This window comes from Anabrus simplex, chromosome 6, assembly GCF_040414725.1.
Source record: "Anabrus simplex isolate iqAnaSimp1 chromosome 6, ASM4041472v1, whole genome shotgun sequence".
In the NCBI taxonomy this organism is placed as follows: Eukaryota; Metazoa; Arthropoda; class Insecta; order Orthoptera; family Tettigoniidae; genus Anabrus; species Anabrus simplex.
In genome coordinates, this window is record NC_090270.1 from 344036972 (window position 1) to 344064862 (window position 27891).

Here is a 27891-nt window from a genome sequence, read left to right on the forward strand (position 1 = left end):
AAGAGATATAGAACAAAAATTCGGCATGAGCTATTTTCATGTAAAGTCAACCATAGGAAAGATACATTGAGTTTTATTCGTTAGGCCCCTTGTGAAATTTTTGGACAGATTCTACTCTACATGTAGTAGCAAGTTTTATTAAAATCCACTCATCCATTTTCCCTTGAAGCTGTAACAGACATGGACAGATATTAAACTGAACTCAACTTAGGACATTACAATGCCATCGGTGTTCTTGTCAGAATACAGTATTAACCGACTGGAATGTTGCAGTTAAAAGCAATGCTATCATATGAAATGCTCAATCAGATGAAAAAATCCGCACGTTTTATCACTTTTAAGGAATAGTACTATGCTGCCATTCTAACAGTCTCAAATTCCAGAGTTGGAGTAACCAGGCCACAGACAGCCGTGAACGTTAGCCTTTATGATCCAGGTCTCACAGCCTTACGAGGAAATAGAGAATACAAGAAAAGAATTTCATTGATTCATGCAAGCAACAAAACAAATTCTTTTAGGAGATTAATTCTGGTTGCCACCTCAAAGATAGGCATGGTGAATTCAAATTATTGTCCTTAAAGTGGTAGCAGAGCGTGGTTGAATGGGTCTCAATTAAGCCCCTTTTGACGGCTAAACATAGTGTCTGCACCGAACTCTAAGAATCCAATATGATGCACGGCCCATGAAATCTGGGGGCAAGCTTGCCCGCGGGAACAAAGTTTCTAACCATGAATTGATCTCCTACTTTTAAATTGGTGGGCCTCCGTCCACGATCATATTTTTCCCTAACCTTTCCATGTGACACCTTAAGACTGGCCTTAGCCTTCTTCCATAGATCTCTAATATTATCGAGATCTATTGTCTCTGGTAGAATATCATGAAGTGACCAAAGGTTAGAGAGCGGCGTGTTAGGCACAAATTTAAACATCAGAAAAGCTGGAGTAAACTTATGGGACTCATGAACTGCCGAATTCAAAGTGAAGGCCAACCAATGTAGGGACATATCCCACCTGGAATGATCTTCATGATGAAATGCGATAAGAGCTGATCTAAGATTTCGATTGACCTGCTCAGCCAGAGATGGTTGAGAATAATACGCAGATGTAGTTACATGTGATATAGACAGGTCAAAACAAAATTTACAGAAGAGGTTGGATGTAAATGCCTTAGCATTATCAGAAACTATATATTGACACGGACCAAAAGAAACAAAGATGGTATTTAAACAAGAAATAGTGGACTGAGCGGTTGCCAGCTTAGTCGGAAATAACCAGGAAAATCTTGTGAAACCATCTACACACACGAGAATGAATTTGTTGGCATTCCCCTTTGATTGGGGGAAGGGTCTGACGTAGTCGATATAGAGGCGTTCCATGGGGCACGACGTTTGATGAGAAGATAATAGACCGAGCTTAGTTGACAAGGTGGGCTTACTAAGCAAACAAGATTTATAAGCCTTTACCAATTCACGAATTTCACCGTCCATACCTTTCCAAATAAACATCTCTCGGATCTTTTCTCGAGTTTTGAAGATGCCTAAATACCCCCCTAATGGGGTCTCATGGTAGTACTTGAAGATGATAGGTACAAGGACAGCTGGAACCACTACTTTCATCTTTTGGTCATGCCTCGATGGGCAACACAAAACCCCGTTCCTCAATACGTAAGGGACGACATGTTCCCCAGAAGAAAGGGTTTCCGTAATAGGGGCCAGCAAAGGTAGAGTGTTGGCTTCCGGATCCCAAGATAGCGGGTTCAAACCCGGCAGAGGTAGTCGGATTTTTGAAGGGCGGAAAAAAGTACATTCGACACTCCATGTCGTACGATGTCGGCATGTAAAAGATTTCTGGTGATACATTTGGTATTTACCCGACAAAATTCATTAAATCTCAGCCATAGACGCCCAAGAGAGATCCGGTTTACGCTGTTGCCATCTAGTGGGCCTAGAGTAAAACGGAACGTCAAAATTGACAAGCAGACAGCCAGATGGCGTCAAATTGAAATGTCTGCACACGGTAGCTGAGGCCATACAATTATTATTATTAATATCCCTAAACAACATGGGGGCATCAGTTAGAATGGCATTTACACCCGACATTATGGGCGTGGGAAGAGACGAACTATCTTCCAATTCGGAGATCTCCACATCATCAGCAAACATGCGACTTAGTCCATCCGCAACAACATTTTCGGATCCTCTTATATGCCTAACATCAAAGTGGAAGGTCGAAATCCGAAACTTAAGGCTTGGTTATCTGTTTCTAGGTCAAACTTAACATGTTCCAGATAGAGTTGGAACTTCTCTAGTGCAAATAAGACTGCCAAACCCTCGAGTTCATAGATGGAGGAGTACTTGGCTTCTTGAGTCAATAGTGTCCTAGATGCATAGGTGATGGGTCGCCTTCCGAGTTCATTTTCTTGAAGAAGCACAGCAGCCGCCGACGAGGCGTTGGTTTGAACGATGAATTTCTTCGAGAAATCAGGCATAGCACGGACAGGGGCAATGCAAAGAGCTAATTTTAGATCTTCGAAAGCGGCTTGTGGAGATGTCCCCCACTCAAATTTGACACCATTCCTACGAAGTAAGTTCAAGGGCGCCGCTCTGTTAGCGAAGTTGGGAATAAATTTCCTGAAGAAATTCACCATGCCGATGAACCTGGAAATACCTTCGATGTCCTTCGGAGGTTTGAAATCACGGATGGCCTGTGTTCTAGAATGATCAATGGACACACAGTCGGGCGACACAATATGGCCTAGGAATGACATGGAAGGCTTAGCGAAAGCTACCTTAGATAACTTCACAGTTAATCCTGCCTTATGAAGACGATTAAGGACCTCCTTTAGATGATCAAGGTGTTCTTCAAAGGTCTCAGAAAATACAACATCATCAAGATAATGGTACAAGTATTCGAATTTGATGTCGGAGAAGATCCTATCTAGCAGTCTCGTTAGCACAGCTGCCCCCGTGGGGAGCCCGAAAGGCACGTGGTTGTACTTGTACAAGTTCCAATCCGTGGCAAAAGCTGTTAGATGTTTTGATTCTTCAGCTAGAGGGATCTGATTGTACGCCTGATTAAGGTCTTAAGATGATGAAGAACTTAGCTTTCTGAAACTATGAAAAACAAGAGTGAAGGTCGGGAAGAGGCACAGATTGTAACACCCCCTTCCGGTTTAATACAGTACAGGAAACTTCACAATAATGAAATTATATCAGATTTTAGTGGTGACATCTTCAGAGTAAAGTTCTAACTTGTATTATTGGTTTCACATTTGGTAGATAGAGGAGTTCTTTTAGGCGCTCATTTTGAACGCGCGGCGTAGAGGTGTACCTCCCGCTACAGATTCATGGAAGCAACAAAACAAATTCTTTTAGGAGATTAATTCTGGTTGCCACCTCAAAGATAGGCATGGTGAATTCAAATTATTGTCCTTAAAAATTATTTTTAACAATCTCATGGTTAATTGCTCAGGATAACATGCATCACGAACTGCTGTCTACTGGCCATATCATCTATACAATGAACTAGAACTTGCTCAAGTAAACTGGAAACTGTGAAGGAAGCACTTGTGAATCACAAAGGTGGCATTGTCTTGCAGGATGACACAAACATCTGTAATTAAGGTCATATGTGACACCATTATGCAGCTTGGTTGGAAACACTAAATTCATACAGTATGTTCTCTAACTTGCCTCTTCAGGTAATTATCTATTCAATACATGTGCCATCGAGCCCTTGATGAGGTGACAGATAAACTGAATAACTTCTTTGGTTGATGTTCTGCAGAGTTGTACCACAGTGACATCTACTGTCTTCTAGTGCATTGGAGAGAGGCTATTGATACTGATGACTATTTTTGATCTGCCAAGTATGTTTTCCTTCATGTGATGACATTTGTCATTGCAAGGTGAAAATAAAATTTAAAAAAAAAAAACTCTGATTACCATTATAGTACCGTATGTATTTTATCTGTACAGCCATACGCTACATAAATAAAATAGTACAAATTTGCTTCAGATTCCTTGGCATTAAAAGCAAGAAATGGACAGGTAACTGGGCACTAGGAAATGGACAGTAGACACAGTTCCTTGTGATTGAAGCTCAATCAATCAATCTCTACTGATCTGCATTTAGGGCAGTCGCCCAGGTGGCAGATTCCCAATTTGTTGTTTTCCTAGCATTTTCTTAAATGATTGCCAAGAAATTGAAAATTTATTGAACATCTGCCTTGGTAAGTTATTCCATTCCCTAATTCCCCTTCCTATAAACGAATATTTGTCCCAATTTGTCCTCTTGAAATCCAACTTTATCTTCATATTCTGATCTTTCCTACTTTTAAAGACACCACTCAAACTTATTCGTTTACTGATGTCATTCCATGCCATCTCTCCACTGACAGCTTGGAACATACCACTCAGAGGTCATTATCGTCATGGCTACTCTGTATTGAATGATGTTATTCACAGTAATTATAATAAGTATTTCTTGTCCACCTATTCAGTACAAATCACCTTTTTGGTGTTTACACTTTCATACAATTAATTTCTCTACGGGACATCTTAAAATGATGTTCTTGAACAGTCATAAACATATTAAAAAGTCACTAGTATATTAAAATTACAGTAGTCTTAAGAACCAAATTACATTACATCTGTAAAACAACATTAAAGCACTTCTTAAAGATGTGATAACATGAACAATTAAAATGATCACAATGTCAATTCAAAACTTTGTGTCTGAAACTATTATTGAATCTTTGTCTTAAGAACAGTAGTAAATGTCTTTCTATAAAACAGCACCAAGGTGAACACCAGTCTTACGGAAAAACAAAAATAAAATGCAACTTATGTGACGTGATGGATCAAGACTGTGTGCTAAAATAGAGTGCCCACAAGCTGAATTGTGAAAAAACAATAATCCATGTTGCTTTAAACATAACAGACAGGACACAGAATTTGTGCAGGAGTCATATGTGGGCTCTAGTTAAAAATGCTGATCAACTTGTTTACAAATGTAGGTAGTAAGTTATGTTGTGCAAATTTGCGAGGTATAGAACGTCGTACATGACCTCCGACCAATTTATACAGATAGTGGGATCTGTAAAGAAAAAGGGGGAGAGTTTAATATTATAAATGTATGTGAATTTCCTATCTGACCAACATTTAAATGGGAACTTACTTGTTATTATTAAGATGATAGGTATGTCCTGCTGATTCTGAGTTGCTAACTTGTCTGCCAGTGTGGCTTCTAGTATTGTATTTGTGTGATAGAGGTGGTGGGGAACCTAGAGTGGGAAAGGAGATTTCTGCATTATTGCCGGTATAGGAGGGGCTCTTTTACGAGTGATGGGAGCTTGTTTAACGTTTGGAGGAGGGGTATAAGCCTTCGTATTTATCAACTTAAACATCTGTTGGATTCCTTTCTGACTTGATTTAACAGTATTTAGTAACTTGGGTGTTAATTCATGTAAAGGACTTCTGACTTCCATAATATCATTGAGATTTTTATCCTTATTATAATTCTGATCCAAAAATATATAAAGGCTTTCCAGTTCGTTCAAAAGCTTACCCTTGCCCTTACTCCTAATTATCGTCAAATCTTTTTCTATGGAAGTAAAATGATGTCCTGTCTCTTTCATGTGTATACTCATTGTCGAGTATTTCTTATGTTTCAGACTAGTGTAATTTTAATATTGGCTAGTGACCTTTTAATATGTTTACGACTGTTCAAGAACATCATTTTAAGATTAAAATTAAGGCTGAAGATGCTCTTTATATGAGCGAAACATGTCCCTTAGAGAAATTAATTGTATGTAAGTGTAAACTCCAAAAAGGTGATTTGTATTGAACAGATGGACAAGAAATACTTATTAAAATTGCTGTGAACATACCACTTAGTCGAGCAGCTGGTCTCCTTTCTACCAAGTCTTCCCTGCCCAAACTTTGCAACATTTTTGTTGCTGTTTGAAATGCTGCTTGTTTTGAGTTTCTTCTCTCTTTACACAAACATGGAATTATCAGGTGGTATCCAGGACATTAATTTGAAATCTGCATACGCATGCCACTTATTTTGTAATAATTTCAGTAACTCTTGTTGCATGACTCCTTTGTAGGAACTGGATGTACAAAAGAATTTCTTGGTATTTATTGACATAGTGATGTAGACTTTAGTATGGCTTTAAAGAAGGATCAGTTTAAAATTTCCATTCATGTGCAGTATGTTAAATACACACAGCATCCATTTAACAGTCTACTTCGCTACCAGACACAGTGTTGTCCCTCAGTGATAAAAGGAGGAAAGAGATGACCCCCCCCCCCCCCCACACACACACACACACACACACACACAAGAAGCAAATGTTTCAACCTGTTCTTTGAGTGCATTCCATGGCTTAAGTCGTGATCCTACCGATTCTGCCACCTACTCAAGCAAGTCTGAGTCTTACAGCAAACATTTCGTATATTTTAATTCAATTTCAAATCACTTTACGGGACTAGGAAAATAAACTATCCAATTCATAAAAATATGCATCTTTAGGTGTTCATAGTTTCTGGAATGTTTCTTGTGATGATAAAAGTCTACTTGTCAGTTTTGCTTTCACGGCATCTACAGATTCAAACCAGATTCCTTTCAGTGCAGACTAGATCTTTGGAAATGAAATAAAGTCACATGGGTGTAGGTCTAGGGAATATAGTTGCTATTACAGTACAGGGATCTTGTGCTTCACCAGAAACGTCTTGACAGGGTGTTGTTTGCCAGCATGTTGTCGTGATGAAGAATCTATGAACTGTTCTTCCTCATTTCGGACTGTCGTCGTCTTGTTTGTTCGTAAAGTGATGTCAAAATCTCCTGATTAACGGCCTGACCTTCAGACACCTATTCAGCATGAACAGTCCACTGAATATCCAAAAAGAGGATCAGCATTGCTTTTAATTGGACTTGCTCATACATGCTTGTTTTTTGTTGCTGAACTGAGTATAAGAATTGGTGAATAGTTTTTAGGGTCATACTGAGAAACCCATAATTCATCACCAAGTACAAAGTTTCTCTAAAACTGTGGATCTATTTCGGTGTGTTTTAGGATGTCCCTACAAATATTCACTTGAGCCTCCTTTTGATCTGGAGTGAGGAGTCGTGGCACCATCTTCTTACAAACTTTTCTTTCTTAAAATATGCGTGAATAATTTCTGCATCAGTACTAGATAGCAATTGCTTGAATGTTCAAGCAACAATCTCTTGAAACAACTCCACAGAGTTTTTCAATACAAATGACTATTTTGTATGAATAAGGATGACCACAATGCAAATTGTCTCTAATCTCTTCCCTCGCATCCTTAAATTCTTTAAACCATTTCAAAAGTTAGCAGGTACTGGACAGTTATCACCACAAACTTCCATGAATAAGTTGTGTAAGTTTCTGCAACAGATTTTCCAAATTTTGTGAAACATTTTGCTTTGTTATAATTGCTCCACTTTGTGATGGTGATTGTTTTGAGGGGAACTACAACAAGGCGACCATCCCGTATATTGCTCCACTTTAAGCTTAACATAATTCCGATGGAGGTCAGGGTTATAGTTCGCTGCAGACAGTGGTTACTTACAAAGTGTTCGCTGCACATCTTTGAAATTGTGCAAGATGGCCACCGCGCGCAATCCACCGTTAGCTACGCGCTACGATCTCTGACTCCTTCAGACAATAGGATGTTGTTATCTTATGGAATACTTAAAATCAGCTTCATGGTCCGTATCACACTTCAATAGATTCACAATTTTAAGGACACTTCCTCTAAAGCATTACTTTGTCAATTTTATATATTTTTCATCTAAACAGTGTTATGTGGCTGAAGATGTTGATAATATACTAAACATGTACCACTTTTGACCATTAAAAATTGCCTTAAGCAATCATTGTATCGACTAGGTGGAAAATAAATAAATACTTAATTGTGAATTTATGGAATACTGTCGAAAAAGGCTCCTAAAAGGGGTACCTGACTTGAGAGACCATGGGTTGGCGAACTAGGGGTCTTTAGCTGAGTCTAGGTATGATGTGTGCTAAGTTGTTGTCTATGTAACCTCCCTTGGCCAACTCTTGTAGGACACTTAATTCCGAAGTGGTGAGGGTCAATCAGAGTAAAGCTCCGTACACAAATCTATCGATAAAAAGTGCGCAGATAGTACATATCATTGAAAGCTTGTTGCTCCAGTTTGGTAAACGTACACTGGTGACATGCTTTTTCTTTTCATATTATGTGCATCCTCTGCACTAACAGAGCACTTAACAGTTCGGAGTTCATATTAGCATGAAATTCAGTCTTGTTCTTCCTCGTCATGCGCATCCAAAAATCGCGGCTACACACACTACAAAACATGTGTGAATGAGATTTTGAGGAACACAGTAAACAGGGCATTCTTTCGAGTATACCTCCCTAAATTTTTCAACTATATTTGGTTTATTACTAACGTCACTAGTCACGGTAATGTAATCGCGTATTTTCCTGCACAAGAAATCGCTTCATTATTTCAAACCTTTCGCATTTCGCAACACACGATTAGCATATATCCTAGAAGATAAATATATGTAAATTTGGCAACCAGAATCGCAATAAATGCTTCTTCAACAGTCACGCACACAGTATTCACAATCAATCAATACTGATCTGCATTTAGGGCAGTTGCCCAGGTGGCAGATTCCCTATCTGTTGTTTTCCTAGCCTTTTCTTAAATGATTTGTCACCACTTTACCACCAAAACAAAGACAAAAGAACTCGCATACTTGCATGGAAGTCTGATCATGTGACGAACAAAGACAACTCCGCTAGATATACCAATTCACAGATGCCTATATTTCCAGTACTAGAAGCATACACTGTGTTCGTTGCGTGAAAACTCGAAATATTCTTAAATGAGGAACAGGAAAGTGGTATAAATTATTGCTGAGAAATCCGAAAATAACATTCTGAGAATTCAAGCCGCCTTGTGTATCCTTTTGAACACTTCATACCCTTAGATTTAAAAATCAACAAAAAATCGTAATTTGTGGTGTGTGATTCGTAAAGGCGTAATTATTACAATTGAATCATAATAGTTGGCATCTCTGACTCAGCAAGTTCCAGTTTCTTTCTTTCATAAGCCCCATTAATATTGATAGCTCCCCATCGAATTCTGATTTGTTTGCCAAGTTTTTCCATTAGTAGGTTTTTGAGATATCATGTTGCTAATGTCTACTTCAAGCAAGTATGTCAAATATATTCAGGTGAACTGTTCAAAATATACAAAACATTTCTAATTGTGAAATTTTAATATCACTAAAGGTCCCAACAACGAAATTATGAAATGATTTATTTAAAAATGAAATTATGTGGAAACCAGCAGATCTTACATTTTAGGTACTTCCAAAACCTACTTCACATAGTCATTCATGCAAACATTTGAAAAATTAAAATGTATCCTGCTCATAGCATCAAGCTGAAATGTGTTAATCTGTTCTTTTACCACTAACCTCAATCAAAAGCTACAACATCCTTTATTTTGAAGATCATCTGTGTTCACTTTGTATGTACTCAGTATCGTCATTGCCAGAATCCTCTACACCACTGGTGCATTCATCCAGTTCTTTTCTTCAAAACAAGCTTTGCCAGTACAAAACTTTGAATGGCCTGGGTTTAGCCATAGTTATAAATTCAGAATGATTTTCATACAACAGTAAAGAAAATCGCATCAGAAAAGAAAGTTTACACAACCAACATTCTGAGGTCCAGTGGTCCACCCTAGTTATGTAATTAGTACATGTTATCGCAACAGCGGCCTGAAACTAACTTAATAGCTTGGAGGTACTGGGACGGCCAAGACCATTGCGCGAAAGAAATGGCACAGAGCAAACAAAACTGCCAGAGGTCCCAGGGACGTCACGATGCTTGCCGACGATTAAGATTAGCGTTGTATATGTTAACTGTAAGTTTCATCAGAAGTCCTCCTCTGCTAATAGGGCTTGATAGCCTAGTGGCATGGTCACTGGTTTCTCTCCAAGGCAGCTTCGATTTCAGTCTCAGCCAATGCATGTGGGATTTTTGAGATGAAGAGTCACATCCCTGTGGTTCAGATTCCACACATACTGGAGTCCCATTATATCAGCAGTCATGGAAAACTACAAGCTTGCATACTTTTCTTGATTCTTCTTACTTGCACTTCATCAAGACCCAGCATCTTGAAAGCAGCATCAAGCAGTAGACGTGTCTCAACTCTGTTGCTTTCAGAAATAGGCTTTTCCATGATGCATTTACCGGGTCATGTTGAAACTTGTCAATATTCAGTTCCTGAACATCTTCTGAACATTCTAGTCTTGCAGTATTAAGAGGTGTGTCTGAAAAGTATGGTGAATGGACCGATATCACTATAGCAATGTGTGGTAACACTGGGTGTGTACATATGAATAGAGACATCTCGAGAAGTGCCACACAATATTTAAACACATGGAACTGGAGCAGGTTTAGTCTGCTGCAGCCAGCCAAACATACTGTAGACTGTGTGAAGACTTGTGCCGTAGTGCAATGGAGCAATGCAAAAACATCAAATTGTGTTACAAATTGGGAAAAACCGTGACAGAGACACGTGATGTTGGTGCAAGTATATGGAACAAAAGCTGTAACCACAAAATGTGTTTACGTTTTCAGGATGGACAGGAAACTCTTGATGATGCGCCACGTCCGGATCAACTGTTACCAAGGAGAAGTGCAGAAAACATCGAACAAGTTCGACAAATGCTGGCAGAAAATCAGCAACTGTCTCCGAGAAGGACATCAGAGAAATTAAGTATTAACAAGGACAGTGTGAAGACCATCAGTGTTCTCCCTAGGACCTTTTTAATAGGCGCACTGCCCTGCCGATTTTGCAGACCACCCAGCTAATATAACCTAGATGTGTGGTAGTTACATAATATTAATATTATATATTCGAGTCATTGGGTGATTCAAATTGATATTTTGATTCTGTAAAACTGTATTTAAATTATGAATCTTCATTATTTTGTCAGCATAATTGCATCAATTACATTGGAGTTTAAATGTTTAGCTTGATGACTATCACTACAGTCTCTCTCACCATGTTTGAGAGATGGAGTACACAACATTTTCGAGGTTTGGTTTTAGTAACGCACTCCCTATATGAAAAAAATGTACAAAAATAAACGTTGCTGAACTTATATACGTTAGAAGAAATGTAATAAGCCTAGCATACGATGCTCTTGCTTATTATTAGCAATAACATTTGAGTATTCCTGATTCTTCCCACGTCTCCTAGACATAGGGAAGCAAGTCACTTGACGGAAGAGTTTGCGGGAAACGACGATCCCTTTCGCAAACATGTTCCTCGAGCCCAGTAGCTCACTGACTGCTGATCCAAAACAACACGTGTCCACTTTGCTTTGTTCTAAGTTTATTGTGAATAAAAATAATACACAACGTTTACCTGTTTAATTAGTTGGCAGTGCAAACGTCTGTTCAGAGAGAGAGAGTGTGTGTGTGTGTGTGTGTGTGTGTGTGTGTGCGCGCGCGTGCGTGCGTGTGCACGTGCGTGCGCGGGAAAGTGCCATAATTGTAAACCGTGTGTGAACCAGGCTAGTCTGTGATTAAACATAAAAAAGGAAAACCACCAACGAGGGGTGAGAAGATATGTGTGTTAAATGTGTTTTCCAAATTTCGTGAAGAAAATCCTGGAAGTACTCTGGATGAAGTAACACTGTTCTAGAAAAGAACTTAAGGTTGATAGGAAACTGGTTGCTCCTAACAAAACCCGTGAAGTGAAAAATACAACAGTTTTACGAAAGATGCTATCCGTAAATAAATTTGCGACTTCTTTTCAAGAAATGAAATACCAGCTCTGAATAAAATATTAGTTTCAGTTAATAGTGACGATTTATTATCTAACTTTCCTCGTGGAGCTCTTCACAGACTTAAAAATTATGAGCTTCACTTACGTATCGCAAAATTGCTAGTGTGCTCTTATTGAAAAGGATGAAATAGTGTTGTGGAGGCGAACGTATTTACGCTAACCGCCGGAAATCCTGTATTCAATACGTTATCAATGAAGAGGAAGCTAATATGTGGAAACTGGATGGCATTGCGGAGGAAGTCCTTGAACGGTTTGTTATCAACTTGGCTGATGACACGGATACCAATGACAACACCGACATGGAAGGAATAGAACAACTGCAGGATAGCGAGTAAACTGTGAGTCTTGTTGCTACCCATTAATGCATGATCAATTTTCATTTGTGGATTTGTTGTATGTATTATGTTTCTGTTTAAACAGGCAGCTGTTATTTCAATGAGTTTGTATACCTAATAGGGGTGCATTTTGGCTGGCGTGATATTTATATATGACTAAACGTTAGGTTGTCCTTACCTTCATTCTCTCTACTACAAACCTCACAGCTGAAAATCGAATTGCTCTAACTACTCTGTGATTTAAAAAAAATTCTTAATAATGAGCATTGTTGCTCAGGCAAAAGCGTCTAATGAACCAAAGAGAATTTTTTTTTGGAACAAGTAGTATTTCAGAATACACGTGCTTGCGGTTGTTTGCTTCGATTCTCAAACCTGGTGAGACAGACTGCAGTGTCATGCGCGAGTATTGCCTGAATTAGAGCAGAATCGCATTCAAGCACTCGATTCTGCGCGACGTCGCAAATCCGTATGGCACTACACATTACCCGAGTGATAACCCAGTGTTACAGGATTATAAACGAGCGGTAGAACACTAGAAGTTTAAAATACTCTGTTATGTTTTGTTTGTGATAATAACACTAATACAGTTAAAGTTTTGCAGTTAATGTTTACCCGTCTGATATTATTATTAATGCTCTGAGGGGAGTCCTTTGAAGTTATCATATTCATGTGTTCATTTATTATGTATTCCCCACCCGGCTACTCATTCCTGCCACCCAGCTGATGAAAATTTCTGGGGAGAACACACTGACCATCATTCACAACAATTTGGGTAAACATTGTGCCGCCCACTTTGACTGAAGAGCGCAGGGCAGTATGGATGGAAATTCCTGGGGATTTCCTTGACACATGTGACAGAGATCCATCTTTTCTGAAAATCATCTCAGGCGATGAGAGCTGGTGCTACCAGTTCAATCCAGAGACCAAGCGGCAATCGATGGCATGGTGTTCACTGGGTTCCCCACGTCTCAAGGAGAGTCTCCTCCAAAAGTCCAGGGTTGATCGCCTTTTTTTAACAGCAGTAGCATGATCCACCAGAAATTTGTACCAAAGGGTCAAACTGTCAGCGCCGCTTTCTAAGGGAATATTTCAAAACAGTTGCTGTTATGCATTCAGCATGTTCGGCCAGTGTTGTATAGGACTCCACAGTAACGCCTGCCCGCAGACTGCGATCCGTGTGCACAACTTTTTGGCTAAGCGACGTGTAACTGTTCGCGAACATCCACCGTACTTCCTGGATCCGGCACCTGCTGCCTTATGTTTATTTCCCTGCCTCAGGGGAATCGTGAGAGGCACACATCATGCTGGCATACTGGACATCTAAAGACTTCTGACATCAGTGCTTTGATTGATCCCAAAAGATGCCTTCGCTGCCAGCTTCCAGCAGCTGTGTATAGTACTCGTCAGGTAAGGCTATGCATTAAAAAGCAAATATCACCACCCTGTTCTCTTTTTTTTTAAAATGGCTTATCACTGTTGCCAACTTGACTAATTATGTATTGCAAACACGGGACATAACCATCAACAAACCAACCACAATGTATCAGTAACTAGCTGATGTACCGTGCTTCGCAACGGAATTCTACATTGTATACGGAGTTCTAGTGTACATGTTGTGAGCAAGATTGTATTAAAGTGCATAGCTCTTAATGTTACCCTAGAAACGCGACGGGGAAGTCACCAAACATCTTTACTCGTATGAAGACTGAGTTAGGGAATTTTCACTGTAATGGTAGACCCATTTGCATACCATCAGTCACAATCAGGTCGGGGAGTTTTCATTATAATGGTAGACACTCAATCTCCACCTGCCTTTTTACATCCTCAGAAAGGCTGTCTTAGTGGTTTTCCCAACTGAAATGAACATACATTACAATGATGTCAGAAGGAATGGCACGATTAAAAACAATGCTTTCATATGAAATACTCGATCAAATGAAGCACCACACATTTTCTCACTTTTAACGAATAGGACTACATTGCCAATCTAACAGTCCAAAGTTCCAGAGCTGGAATGACCAAGCTGCGGACAGCCGTGATTCGTGAATACTCTTTTCTTTTTTTTTCGGCGCGGAGAGGGTCGAATAGTGGAGACTCCCAGGGCAAAAACTATGCTCTTTTACTAATTGGTTTCCTAGGAGTCCCCGATGAGTCGGAAAATATCAATTCACTACACTGGCGGCGGAAAAATCTATCTCCAAGGCAGAGGAGAAACTCCCTTTTCACTGATAATTTGGAATGGAATGAATGTAGAATTTAATAAAATTGAAGAGGAAGAAGCTTTTCATAAGAAACAGCTCTTTTCAGGGTTGAGTTTTGAGTTATTTAGTGAATTGTGGTGCTATAATTTGGAATAGGCCTAAATTGTTATTCTAGACCAGGCCATACTACTACTACTACTACTACTACTACTACTACTACGTCAGCCTCTGCCTTTAGTATGCACACTGCTCATTCAAAACAGCGCATCAGAATAGGGATCGAATAACTGGAATACTATGAAGAACCAGTGTGTTACATACCAGTCGTATCAGAAAATGTATGAACCAGAGGAATGGCATGCTAAAGAAGAAAGTTTTCTAACTCCCCGGTTATTTCCCACCAATATTCAGTCAGGCTATTTTACTCGGCACACAGCGGTAATCCCATCTATCGGAGTTGAGACTCGGCATAAGAGACAAATAACGTTACAACAAACAATGGTCAATGTAATGTTATTGTTGATCAATGTTATGCGCTTTCAATATTGTAGGCCTTCACCCTTCACATTTAGTTTTCTTTCGACTCTGAAATATCACTCATCATAGTCGGTATGGTAAAACTGTTTAAAACATAAATGGTCAGAAATTGTATTTTCTGTAACCTTTGTTATGTAGTACTTTTTGATAGGACTAAAAACATAGGTACGGTATTTAAGGTGCCTTCCCCAAAACTAAATTTCATCAGGGTGAATAAAATTGTTTATAGCTTAGACTGTAGTTTTTATTCCCCGACTCTATATACCGATTTTCATTAAATTCTGTTAACCCATTTTCTCGTGGCTCGGCGTCGATATGGACTTAGCTACAAAAATACAAATTCATGAATATCTGCGTTATCATAGCCGGAACGGTAAAAATGTAAAAGACATAAATGGTTGGAAATTTAATTCTATATAACTTTGGTTATGTAGTATTTATCAATACGACCACTAATAATATAAATATTCAAGAATTAATTTTTAGGCCTTCCACTAAACTACCTTTTCATTCAATGTGAATAAAATGATTTATAGCCTAGATTGTATTGGCTCATTCTCAGACTTAGTGCACCAGTTTTCAGTGAGATAGGACTACTAATCTGTCTGTTAGGTCATCAGCCCAGAGGCTGGTTGGATCCTCAAATAGCACCACCAAAGATTATGCGGTTATAAGGAAACCGCAAAAACCAATGGCAGCACCAAAATGAGGCGTACTCGGCAAGACGAGGAGTGAGGTAGTTTGCCATTGCTTTCCTCACTGGGTCAGAAAGTGCTAATGACGTAAATATTTAAGAATTACATTTTAGGCCTTCCCCTAAACTACCATTTCTATCAGCGTGAATACAATTATTTATGGCTTAGGTTGTAGTGACTTATTCCCCGACTTTGTATACCGATTTTCATTAAATTCCCTTTAGCCATTTTCTATTGATGCGTGTACGTACAGACAGACAGACAGAAATTATGGAAAAGTAAAAAGTGCATTTCCTTGTTACTGTGGACATGACCGATACAGAAATACCATTCTTTTCAAATTCTGAGCAATGGACAGACAAAACTCTTTATTTTATATATATATAGATGGAGGTTACCATACCCAAGTAAATGATCAATCAAGATATTCAATGTTAAGTCAGTTTTCGATCTCAATGAGGAATTAAGAAAATACACACCCTCTTTCACCTCACTTAATTTAATGTTTTATATTTCTGCCTTTATTTTGCCATACACATGACTCTAACTGTTTACCTGGTGTCAATAATTCAGCTCCCTTCTTGAAATTTGCTATTACATTAGGACGAACTTGGAACCACGCTGTAATAATACACACAAGCAAATATATTATATGTACATATGCCGTAATTTGATAATACCCAAAGGCTAAATCTGCAAACAGTAAAGTTTAAAGTTGTGATTAAACTAGGTTAAGGTAGCTACGAGATTTCCTTCCATTTCAACTGAACTGATGAACTGATCTTATAGAGCAGGTAATGCTGCTTGCTTTTTTTTTTTTTTTTTTTTTTTTTTTTTTCAGAGGAGTTCTTGCAGATTTTTCTTTCTTCTTATACATCCTAATTGCATTCTATACATATACATATGAATTCGACGAAATAAGACCGTATTATTAAAATATTGCCTTCATCATTTTACACCAACCATATTATTAAATGCATTATTCAAACATGCTGCAATTCTACTTACCTGGTATTACACAAACAGATTTATAATCCTAGAAATAAAGAAAATATGCTTTACTTATACCCACAAATGTAACACTAGTGATTTTCACAATACGGCAGTGGCAATACATAAATCCCACAAATCACGAAAAAAACCATGACTATGTAGTGCCAACATGCAAGATGAACTGTAAGACGTATCGGCAAGTACGGTTCTAAACTATACGGTTAGCAACACTGAATCAAACCGAGCTGTTAGAAAATAACTATAAATCACTGCCTTCAGTATTAAGGTGTGGGGGTAAGGTTGTACCTTAGTGTATAAGCTTACATGTTGCCAGAAGTGTATTGTGACCAGTGAAAAGTGCTTTAAAGTGACTATAAATATTTTGTGTGCGACTTCAGTTGTCTTTGTATTATTGTATTGTTCTCCAAACTTTTTACACGCATCTTATATCTAATCCATAATCAAATAGTACATTTGAGACTGCTGCATTATATTTTCACCATGCCCTTCCTTGACATGAACAGTAATGCACTTATGAATAGCTTGATGACAATTATGATAAAACATTGTGCAAGAGTAAGTTGTATTTACCGGTCTGTCTGTCTCTTAGGTCATCAGCCCAGAGGCTGGTTGGATCCTCAAATAGCACCACCAAAGGATATGCAGTTATAGGGAAACTGCAAAAACCAATGGCAGAGCCCAAATGAGGTGTACTAGGCAAGATGAGGAGTGAGGTAGTTTGCCATTGCTTTTCTCACTGGACCAGAAGGTGCTACTGCAGCACGACTGATCCTATGAGCAACACCTTTCATAACACTCAGACACTAGTTGTGCCCCAAATTCATTACTCAGGCACCACCCATACCCCAGCAGCTTCCATATTGTCACAGCCATGGATGAGACTGGGACTTCGGTGGAAGCTACACTTTGCTCTGGCCTGTGCCAAGAGACGGGTACAAAAATACTGTATCCATCAAGAAATGGCAGCAGGCGGAATTTACCAGTATTCTGCGGGAAATTGTACGAGTTGTACCATCATCATTTAACATCAAATGGGACTTAAGTCCATCCGTTTATGTCAACAGTGTTTTGTGATGATGATGGCCAGTTCTCTGTAATTTTTATTATTTGACATTATCTTCTTCCATCACTGTTACCCAGGGATCAGCTGGACCGGGTTGTGGATTGTTGCTCTCCGTCCACTTCTCGCACCTCCCTGTAGACTCAGGAGATCTGCATTGTCTCTGGGGTACTCTTTAGATCTCTGTTCTAATCCTCTTTGACACTTCATATAGGCTTTTATTACGATGTGCTTGCCACACCCAATGACATTTGTATGCTGTAGAATTATACGTGAACCTTAAAAATATGAGTATTTAAAAAGCTGATTGTGGAATACAGTGGAGGGCAATCAGGAAATTATTTAATAATAAGCCACGACTGGATATATCGGAGAGTTAAGATATCTCAATCACAGGGCACACTGGAGCTAGGTGCACAGAGAGGTTCTAACTACAATGAGTTCCATATTTTTTTAGGTTGAATTTATTCACATAAAATTCAGCTTACAATTGTGCTGGTTACGGTAAAGGTGTCTCCATAGATCGTCCTTGATGAACAGTGACCCAACCATGGAACCACGATCCCTTACATGCAGCAGCTGAACCATGGAAACGCGATCCCTCGTGTTCAACAAACAAACCATGGAACCACGATCCGTTGTAAGCAGCAATGCGTCGTCGTTGATTCTTGAAGGTCTCTGCACGGGGTAACCACTCGCTGATTATGTTACGCTAGTGTCCACATTTAACTGTCCGAGTATCGGAATGATTCCCATGAACCACAGCACTTTGTGAATGATAATACATACCTGCCAACTTTCCCGATTTAGGCGGAAGACTCACATTTTCGACAGTTTTTCCCACCTCCTGATTATTCAGTTAATTCTCCCGTTTTTACCATATTTTTCGGTAAACTTCAAACATTTGTTTTCATATCCCGCCATTTCAGCTTTGTAAGCCATTGGTCAGAATTCCTTCGCTCATTGGCCACTTTCAAATTAAATATAGACGTTTATTAATACGAGAAATACGCGCGAATGTGCGGTGTTTATTGAAGTGCATATATCGATTGTCAATCTCTCGTTCTCGCATGCTATGTTTGTGCTCGCTCACATCAGTCTAATCAATTCTAGAGACTAGTGGCTAGATTTGGAGTCTTTTTTTAGTAATTTGGTGACATAATTTCAAAGGTGGCGACTAGTGACTTTAGTAGAAATTTTAGGAGCCATTTGGGGACAGTTCAGGCGAGTTTTAATTTATTTCTTGATAAAAATAACATTGCGCTCGTATAATCGCACGGGCACATAATGCAATATATTAATCTACGCATTTGCTAAGTAATGACATCTAAGTGCATGACTGATTCACACATGTGGAGCATGAGTTCATACTGTTTTCGAAGACTTATCAGAGACCGATCATCTCACTCACATACTGCCTGTGAGGGAATAGAGATGTGTAATATTTAGCCTTGTATAGCAGCAGTCGGGTTTTGAGACAATAAGTGTTATAATATACTGTAGTACTCCTGTATTGCACAAGACATGTAGAATAAGTAGTTTGACCAATCGAATCTCCTGATTCCTTCCGATTTTTCCTGATTTTCATATCTAAATCTCCTGACTTTTGGTTTTGTGAAGTTGGCAGGTATGATATTTGGCTTGGTTCTAACTTAGAACCCAAATGTAAAATTTAAAATAAGTTTTACTAGTGAAACTTGTGGTGACTTTCCACATTGAAAAATTTAAAAAAAATAAAGTTTGACTTCTATCACTTGCATAGAGTCTTTTGCCAAATTAATATTTGCACTGTTCATTGGAACTCATCACAACACGGTTTATTCCTATTTCACGTCGAGAAATGAAACGTCTGATGGAATAACTGCACTCTTAGAATTATAATTCCGAAGAAACTGAATGTGTGTAGCGACCTAATAGAAGCACAGTTCGCTTGGAATTTTCACTTGCATTTTATTTTTTATTTTTTTTGCTAGGGGCTTTACGTCGCACCGACACAGATAGGTCTTATGGCGACGATGGGATAGGAAAGGCCTAGGAGTTGGAAGGAAGCGGCCGTGGCCTTAATTAAGGTACAGCCCCAGCATTTGCCTGGTGTGAAAATGGGAAACCACGGAAAACCATTTTCAGGGCTGCCGATAGTGGGATTCGAACCTACTATCTCCCGGATGCAAGCTCACAGCCGCGCGCCTCTACGCGCACGGCCAACTCGCCCGGTACTTGCATTTTATGAATGTCTACGTAGTATAAATCACTCGGAAAAATCACTATCGTTCCTAACTACTGCATTCTATGCGAAGCAATTATTATTATTATTATTATTATTATTATTATTATTATTATTATTATTATGAAAAGTCTGTTCGAAGAAAAACAACATATCACTTTCACTATCGCATTTGATATAATGTCTAAGTGAATTTTTAAACACTTGTACGAAAAACAGTCACTGAATATTCGGTTATCCACATCGTAATGTTAAAGTTTAGGTCAAGTTCACTTAGAAAAACACTATCATGGTTTCTAGCACACACGTAAATGTTAGTTACACCATACAAGTCTTAGAACCACCTTTTATAATATTTACAGATCCCTCAACAAGGTTCAACAAACTGAAAGTTTATAAGTACCGCAACGCTGGAATTATTCTGTGTTTCACACCCGCATGTCACTTAGACATAGTCTCGACCTGCAGGCTATCTTCTTATCGTGCGGCGAACTAACATTGTCGTCTTCCCGGTGTGAACTGTTGTCAGTACCCAGAGTGGTGGCATTTTTATATAGAACTGGCTCTGATGTAATGTTTTACAAAATCTTGAGTATGTCCGTTTTCCCAGGATCGATTTTGGAGAAATTAACATGAGACGTTTGAAATGTGCACTATAAGGTGCCATAATTTCTTAATCGATACCTCAATTGGTTTAGGATATAGAAAAATGTCTTCAATGCATGTTTCGAGACCTTATGATGCAACCTGTCCTTGACAAGCGCTGGCTGGGTGATGATGCAAGTAGTGTTGTGTGGGCTGACTACTTGCTCCTGTGAGACTTTGTTTTTGTGAGCGCTTGAAAAATACACACGCCAATACTTTATAAAATCTTTATGGCGTACTTTATTTTTTTTAATACTTGAAGTAGGGTCAATCTCGGTACAATATACAGTATATATATATATATAAATTAAATATAAATGTTCCTGGACTTGAATTTGAACCTTGTGATTAATAATCCTCTACGTTAACCATTGATGCTAGCCCGTTTGGTAGCCATGATCATTAAGTTATTGTGTCTGTATGGTCTGACACCGTGGTTAGCGGGTTCAAGTCCTGTTGGTGGGAAAAAATGTTTCCTTAATGTTGGCCAGCAGGGTAGGTGAGGTGTTGGTGTACAATGTCTGATCTCTAGATTGCTTGCGAAAAGCCTGGATTCAATTCCAAACCTCTCCACAGTGCTAATACAGAGTGAGGGCATATGATGATGTTAATGGTGATTCGTCTGTCAGATGGAGACAGACCCCTTGGTGTTATTCGACAGGATGCGCCGAGAACAGGTTTCAACCTTTCCCTATAGGAAAGTACAGGTAATTGAAATTAATTAATTGGGGTCCTCCTATTCAATACACAAGCATTTATTAATGTGAATCAATTACATGTCGTTCACATAAGGTACTAGTTTCAGCACTAAACTTGTGCCGTCATCAGCCACCGAGTCAAATCAAGCAAACACAATAACTAGAAACAACTTTAAAACACACTGTAACGCCTACATAGATTAATTTTAAATAAAATATGGTGCATGATAAGTTTCATTTTAGTATAAAATCCTTTTAAAATGATGATGACACCGTTGTTTTGTACATATGTTCGTTTGTCCAGGTTGTATATGTGAACGACGTGTGATTGATTCACATTAATAAATATTTGTGTATTGAATAGGAGGACCCCTATTAATTAATTTCAATTATTGTAATCCCACTTCAAGACAGATCATGAAATTTCTAAATATCAAAGTACAGTAAATCGAAGTCGTAGTGCAAGGTCATCCAGTGACCTCCCCCTTGCAAACCAACGTACCATTGATGCCAGTATCAAATCAGATACTGTGTATAGAAAGATTGGAATAGGAACGCAAAAGATAAACATAAGGATGGGTTAGAATTGAAAGAGGAGTCTGTTAGTGATGGGAATGTCCTAAGACATGTTTGCCTCGCCTGGAGCAGCCCTTTCTATTTGACGCGGCAACCTGCACATCTGGATGTGGGTTGAGATATGATGCGGAGGTAGGGTGAGGATGAATCCTGGTGTTGGCATGTAGCCTACTCCTGTCGAATAACACCAAGCGGCCTACTCAGAGCTTTATATCCACATCCAATGGACGAATCACTATCAACAGTGTCATATGACCTCACTTCCCATGAACACTGCAGAAAGGTTTGGAATTGAATCTAGGCTTTTGCACGCAATCTAGTGATTATAAGTTGTATACCAGCACTACTCCTGCCCTGCCGGCCAACATTCTGGTGATGAACTTTTTTTCGACCAGTGGGACTCGAACCAGCTAACCACTGTGTCAGACAATATAGACTTGATGGCTTAACGATCGTGGCCACCAGGCAGGCTGGAAAGAGGAGCTAAGGACAAGCATCAAACAACAAAAGAACAAAGACAATCTTTTCATCTTGAAATAGATAGGCTCTCCCTTCATCAATACTGCTTCATCATCCATTTCTTTCAGCCCTGACAAGCTCATTTCTGCTCCCCAAATACTTCACTTAGACTACCTTTACCTTCCACTGAAACAATCACAAACATTGCGTAACATTCTTGGTAATAGAGTGTTAAAAATAGGCTGTGTTTATATAACGCTCCCAGTCATGGACTGTGTACAGGTGAGGATGAGAAAGTTAAATGAATTTACAGTATATCAGCACTGTTTAAAACAAGGTCGTTGCCTGTGATTAGTACCACTATATGAGCGACACCATGGGTCTGCGTTGCCTGTGATTAGTATCCACTATGTGAGGAACACCACGGGAATACTGGCACCTGTCATTAGTTACACCTAGGTGAGGAACCCCCATCGGTTTGTGTTGGCTATGAGTGGCGCCATTGTGTGAGAAACACCATAGGTCAGCGTTACCTGTACAACGTACAATACTTGTGAGTAGTACCATCATGTGTGGAACACCGTGATTCTTCGCTCCTTTTGATTAGTATCCCAACATGACACATACCATGGTTCTATTTTACTAGCGATAAGTACCATTCTGAGGGGCCTTTGACCTGGATTTTGGACCCCTTTAGATATCAAGCATCCTCGATTCAGGATTGTGCTTTAGAAGTGGTCCCTTGGTCAGTAATACTATTATTTATGATAGTTTTTTGAGGTGGATCCACTGATTGTTTTAAATTCATGTCCATCCATTCATTCTTCATGAATTTTTTTATTTTGGTCAGTGGATGATTTTGAACTTTTACTTTGTCATTTCATTTTGTACCATTAGGGGCCGATGACCTCCTTGTTAGGCCCCTTTAAACAACAAGCATCATCATCATCATCAAGAAAAATACAACAACTGCCGAGATAACACTATTGAACTAGTAGGCAGTACAATGAACCAATCATAAGACAAATGAGCTTTAATTTTGAAGAAACTTCGTAAACCACTAGAATTTGAGATCAAAAAGCAATTACAATACAATGAAAACACCAGAAAAAATCCTCCACACATTCATAAATAACTTGCAGAGAAGGACATTAAACCCTGGAAAGAAAGGGGAGGAGAAAAGGCGTGTACACAATGAGGGAAATCGTCCTTAGAAATATGTGGAGGTTGATTTTTAAAATACATCCATTAAGTAAACTTTAAAGGTCCTCATTGAATTGGCAACTAAATATCCACACACAAGCTCACATTACACAATGCATTGTTTAAACATTAGGCAGGCACTTCAATACATAAGAGTACAATAATAATAATAATAATAATAATAATAATATGCTGAAGCACATAAGCAAGACTAGCTGAGAAATTAAACAAGCCTGAGGGACTATAGGGAACAAAGTTCCGTAATTTAATATGTGTCTCTTTGCTCACCAATTTAATAGAATATTGAAACCCCTGTTGTCCGGGAATAAAGAGCAGCGATGCTAGAGACGAACCACACCGGACTGCTTGAGCGGTGGGGTGGCACAGTTCACAGAACACACTAGAAGAAGATGGAGTCTTCTAAATTTTCTGGAGGTTGGTGACGTGAGCTGTGATGTAGGTGATGGCCCAAAAGAGCAGGTGAACGATCAGAGAGAGAGAGAGAGAGAGAGAGTGTGTGTGTGTGTGCGTGTGTGTGCGTGTGCGTGCGGACGGTGATCACTGGTTGACCCAGGCAGGAAGAGATTGCAGCCGGCGAATGCAGCATTGAAGTTGAAAAGGTCAAGTTCCCAATCATTTCAAATAAGCAGTGGTTTGGCTATGCCAGCAGGACAGAAATAATGAGAACTCCTAGAGCATTGATGGAACGGAAGGTGACTGGTACAAGACCGAGGTGGAAACTAAGGAAGAGTTGGGTGACCACCATAGAGGAAGCAGTGGAGAGTAGAAATGTGAAGTGGTTGGATAGAGTGTCAAGGAATGCCATCAATACACTGTTCATATTTCAGTTAGGTCTTACTGAAGAGGAAAGCTGCTGCTGTGACCGAGTGAGTCATGTTGCTGTGAGCTTGCATTTGGGAGATAGTAGATTCGAACCCCACTGTTGGCAGTGTTTACCATCTTCACGTCAGGCAAATCTGCTACTGAAGTACAAAATGTAAGAGGTGGCTGACCAGACAAAAAGAGTTCTGAAGTCTAGAGAGTTAGTATTAATTGTTTCTTTATGGGCTTATGGAGAACACACAACAGCACATCTGAGCATTTAATTCTCATTATCTAGTTGGTCAGCATCAACTCATGAATTGATCATCAAAGATTGAAACTGTACTGTTTAATCTCATTTCTTTCATAAAAGTATTTCTCATTAGCTTCTAAAAGTATTTTGATTAATTTCCAGTAACTATCTTATTTTTTTAGTCCCGTGTATGTTAATGATTTTCATAGTAGGTTTGGAATATGTTGTAATTTTGAATTAGCAAATTTGTTCATAATAAAAATTGCATAGCAAGTCAAATCAGAAATTCTTGTCTGCTGCAGGGCTGGTACGTTTGGAGCTGTATTAGAATATGGAGCAGAAAAGAAGGTATCCCAGCACAGTTCTGTGGCAGCAGCTGTGTCTCTTGGTGTTCCATCTGGCATCATACTCAGAGTAAAGTAAGAGGTTTATTGTTCTGTCACGAACTTTTCCTATTTCAGATAGAGTTTTAACATTGAAAATATTTTTCATACAAAAACAGTTTCCTTCAGGCTTCGGATGCGGTGAATGGGTAATAATTGTTGCTTAACAAGTAGGTTTTGGGTGCTGGAGTTTTATTTTGAATCTTTGTGATTTTTCTTATCATTGCTGATATTTGGTATATGGGTAAGTAATCCCAGTGTCTGAATTCCATTTGGCGCTAGGATGGTACTGTTTATTCCAGAAATGGCATATACATACATACATAGTGAACTTTCATTATCATTACACGCAGGTCGCTTTCGGGCGTCAAATCAAAAGACCTGCACATGGATATCCTGGCACTAAAAGCCATACACCATTTCATTTCATCATCATCATTATCATCATCATCATTGTTATTAGGGAACAGATTTTTATGTAAATATATATTTTTTTTGCTTATACCCTAGTGTCCAAATGATGAGCATAATCAATAAACGAGGCCATACCGCCTGATAGGAATGTCAGATGGATTGCTGAACAAATGGAAGCTGAATCACACACCATATGTCACACAACTTGTCCACAAAAAAAAAAACCAGTGTCAGAAAGGTTCTGATATCTAAGATACACCTTTGATAAACGGGGCTAAAAGTCAGGTTGTGAGTTTCACAAATAGGAAAAGTCCTCTCAGTTTTAATTACTGCGTTGATGGGGTGAAAGTTCCTTTTGGGGATCATTGTAAGTATCTAGGTGTTAATATAAGGAAAGATCTTCACTGGGGTAATCACATAAATGGGATTGTAAATAAAGGGTACCGATCTCTACACATGGTTATGAGGGTGTTTAGGGGTTGTAGTAAGGATGTAAATGAGAGTGCATATAAGTCTCTGGTAAGACCCCAACTAGAGTATGGTTCCAGTGTATGGGACCCTCACCAGGATTACCTGATTCAAGAACTGGAAAAAATTCAAAGAAAAGCAGCTCGATTTGTTCTGGGTGATTTCCGACAAAAGAGTAGCGTTACAAAAATGTTGCAATGTTTGGGTTGGGAAGAATTGAGAGAAAGAAGAAGAGCTGCTCGACTAAGTGGTATGTAAATACAAAGTATGTTACAAGTGTTTATTTATATATCCACCTATATAAATAAACACTTGTAACATACTTTGTATTTACGTACATTTCAATACGGACCTAACATGAGAATTATAACATGTAAGTGGTATGTTCCGAGCTGTCAGCGGAGAGATGGCGTGGAATGACATTAGTAGACGAATAGGTTTGAATGGCGTTTATAAAAATAGGAAAGATCACAATATGAAGATAAAGTTGGAATTCAAGAGGACAAACTGGGGCAAATATTCATTTATAGGAAGGGGAGTTAGGGATTGGAATAACTTACCAAGGGAGATGTTCAATAAATTTCCAATTTCTTTGAAATCATTTCGGAAAAGGCTAGGAAAGCAACAGATAGGGAATCTGCCACCTGGGCGACTGCCCTAAATGCAGATCAGTATTGATTGATTGATTGATTGATTGATTGATTGAACAACTAACAAAACTTGGCAATGTCTTCCACAACAAAATATGCTCTTAATAGGGTGTCTGGTTACCCCTAACGGCCACACATGCTTCGCAGCGACGTGGCAGGCTCTCTATCAGATGGTCCAAGAGCTCTTGTGGCAGTCGATCCCATTCCTCTGAAAGGGCAATGCGAAGGGTCTTAGAGGTTCCTTGATGGAGGCTGACAGGATGCAATTCGCCTCTCCAGTGCATCCCAGACATGTTCTATAGGATTCAGATCCACAGACCTCGCTGGCAAGTCCATGCGATGAATGTCTTCCCTAGCCAGAAATTCATCCAGCAGAGCAGTGCAGTGCGGTCGGGCATTATCGTCCATGAGGAAGTCCCGACTAACCGCACCTCTGAAGAGTGAAACGTGTCTCAGTACCTCATCCCTGTATCTCTGAGCGTTAACAGTGTTCCTCGGACCACCCATGAAGATGTGCAGGTACGTACGGCCATTCAACATGATGCCGCCTCACACCGTGACGCCACCACCACCATACTGGTCCCGTTCCACGATGTTCTAGTGGTTGTATCAGCTTCCTGGTTCTCTCCAGATGAATGTGCAATGGGAATCGTTCTGCAAACTGAAGTGGGATTCATCTGTGAAAAGCACACGCTTCCATTCATTCATGGTCCAGTTTCGATGTTGACGACTCCACAGTGCTGGAGTGAGCGGGACGCACACCGCTGGACGTCGGGCAAACAGCCCTGTTGTTCTAAGCCTCTGGTACACAGTTTGCCAGGAAACGGCAACCCCTGAGACGGCTGCAAGCTCCGCCGACAATTATCTTGCTGGTGCACTCCGATTTCGTTGGGCGGTTAAGGCCAGATATCGGTCCTGCTGTGGGGTGGTTACCCTTGGTCGACCTGGTACTGGCCTATGACTAACATCTCCTGTGCCTCGTAATCATCTCCAAAGCCTGGAAATGACACTTTGTGGCACATTCAAGGATACAGCGACTTTGGTCTGTGTCTGGCCTGCTTCCAGGCGTCCAAGTATTCTACCCTGCAAAACAGGGTCCAAATGGCGTCATTGTGCCATTATGTTGTCACGTTCACCACGAGGCTACACTCTACACACTATAAAAGGGCAGACACGACTGAGGGAACATGGGGCGCAGACACTAGCTGTGTTTACCTTGCGGTTACACCACTAGTCAAAGCAGGGTACACTCCTTTCGTATACAGAGCGAACATGTAAGGTTGATGGGTGCATATGTCGTGTGACTTGCGGTCTATTTCCTGTTGTCCTGCTTACACGTAATTTATGCTTAACTTTTGGACACTAG

General features: G+C 39.5%; 1 protein-coding gene across 3 annotated transcripts in view; it reads left to right on the forward strand.

Annotated features, from left to right (window-relative positions):
- Positions 1–27891, forward strand: part of LOC136875361 (dnaJ homolog subfamily C member 11) — a 192990-nt gene that overhangs the window by 100272 nt on the left and 64827 nt on the right. For 2 of the 3 annotated variants that reach the window (XM_067148907.1, XM_067148909.1), the window contains one exon: positions 24913–25029. The exons of the other annotated variant lie outside the window; for it this stretch is intronic. In XM_067148907.1, the coding sequence (XP_067005008.1) occupies positions 24913–25029 (117 nt within the window). The remainder of the gene's footprint in view (positions 1–24912; positions 25030–27891) is intronic. 3 annotated transcript variants of the gene reach the window in all.